This window comes from Plectropomus leopardus, unplaced genomic scaffold, assembly GCF_008729295.1.
Source record: "Plectropomus leopardus isolate mb unplaced genomic scaffold, YSFRI_Pleo_2.0 unplaced_scaffold29345, whole genome shotgun sequence".
NCBI lineage: Eukaryota > Metazoa > Chordata > Actinopteri > Perciformes > Serranidae > Plectropomus > Plectropomus leopardus.
In genome coordinates this window covers 1-1656 of record NW_024631985.1, presented here as the reverse complement: position 1 = coordinate 1656, position 1656 = coordinate 1, and the positions used below count along the sequence as shown (strand labels likewise).

Genomic DNA, 1656 nt, shown 5'->3' with positions numbered 1-1656 from the left:
TTTTCTCTCCTGTGTGATGTGCCATGTGGTGTGTCAGTTGCACCTTCCGTATAAATCTTTTATCACACAATGAGCAACTGAAAGGTTTCTCTCCTGTATGATATTTCATGTGCCTCTTCAAACATGCTTTTATTGAAAATCTCTGATGACAAATGATGCAAATGAAAGGTTTCTCTCCTGTATGGATTTTCATGTGATTGTGTAATGTGTGTTTCTGTGTAAAAGATTTCTTACAAACTGAGCAGCTAAAAGGTTTCTCTCCTGTGTGGATTCTCCTATGTTTCCGCAAAGATTCACTCAGTGTAAAACATTTCTCACAAAAGGAACAGCTGAAAGGCTTTTCTCCTGTGTGAGTTCTTATGTGTTTCTTCAGATATCCATTTTCACGGAAAGCTTTACCACACACTGAACAGCTGAAAGGTTTCTCTCCTGTATGAGTTCTCATGTGATTCTGTAAAAGTCCATTTTTTATAAAAGATTTCTGACAAATAGAGCAACTGAAAGGTTTCTCTGCTGTATGAGTTCTCATGTGTCCCTTCAGATGTCCATTTTCACTGAAACCTTTACCACACAATGAGCAGCGGAATCGTTTCTCTCCTGTATGAGTTCTCATGTGTTCCTTCAGATGTCCCCTTAAACTAAAAGCTTTACCACACACTGAGCACTTAAATGGCTTATCTCCTGTATGAATTGTCATATGTCTCTGTAAATTCTGACTCTGTGTAAAAGATTTATGACAAAGTGGGCAGGTGAATGGTTTCTCTCCAGTATGAGATCTCATGTGTACCTGCAGGGTTCTACTTTCACTGAAAGCTTTACCACACACTGAGCAGCTGAAAAGATTCTCTCCTGAATGAGTTCTCATGTGACTCTGTAAATAACGATTCCTTGTAAAAGATTTCTTACAAACTGAGCAGCTGAATGGTTTCTCTCCTGTGTGGGATCTACTGTGTTCCTTCAGATGTCCACTTTCACTGAAAGATTTACCACACACTGAGCAGCTGAAAGGCTTCTCTCCTGTATGAGTTCTCATGTGTACCTTCAAATATCCTCTTTCACCGAAAGCTTTACCACACACTGAGCAGCTAAAAGCTTTCTCTCCTGTGTGAGATCTCATGTGTTTCTTTAAATGTCTTCTTTCACTGAGAGCTTTACCACAAACTGAGCAGCTGAAAGGTTTCTCCCCTGTATGATTTCTCATGTGAATCTGTAAATGAGCATTCTTTGTGAAAGATTTCTGACAAATTGAGCAGCTAAAAGGTTTCTCTCCTGTATGATTTCTCATGTGTCTGTTCATATTTCCTTTCAGGACAAATCTTCTATCACACACTGAGCAGCTGAAAGGTTTCTCTCCTGTATGATTTCTCATGTGAACCTTTAAATGAACATTCCTTGTAAAAGATTTCTGACAAATTGAGCAGCTAAATGGTTTCTCTCCTGTATGAGATCTCATGTGTATATTCAGATTTCCTTTCAGGACAAATCTTTTTCCACAATCAGAGCAGCCAAACAGTTTCTCCCCAGCTCTACATCTTGAATCACTGACAGGGATTTGATCATTTTTCAGAGAGTTTACACCTGATTTCACTGGTTCACTGGTCTCTGTCCAATCATCACTGCAATCAGTCTCTGGTTCAGAAGATTCTCTGGTGTCAG

The 1656-nt window shown here is 39.3% G+C and overlaps 1 protein-coding gene across 1 annotated transcript; it reads right to left on the bottom strand.

Annotated features, from left to right (window-relative positions):
- Positions 1 to 4: 4 nt before the first annotated feature.
- LOC121938399 (oocyte zinc finger protein XlCOF7.1-like) lies at positions 5 to 1458 on the bottom strand (the record flags this gene model as incomplete). Its single annotated transcript, XM_042481646.1, has 1 exon — positions 5 to 1458. A coding segment is annotated over exon 1 (1449 nt), but the record flags the coding sequence as incomplete, so codon positions are not given.
- Between the last annotated feature and the right edge of the window lie 198 nt (positions 1459 to 1656).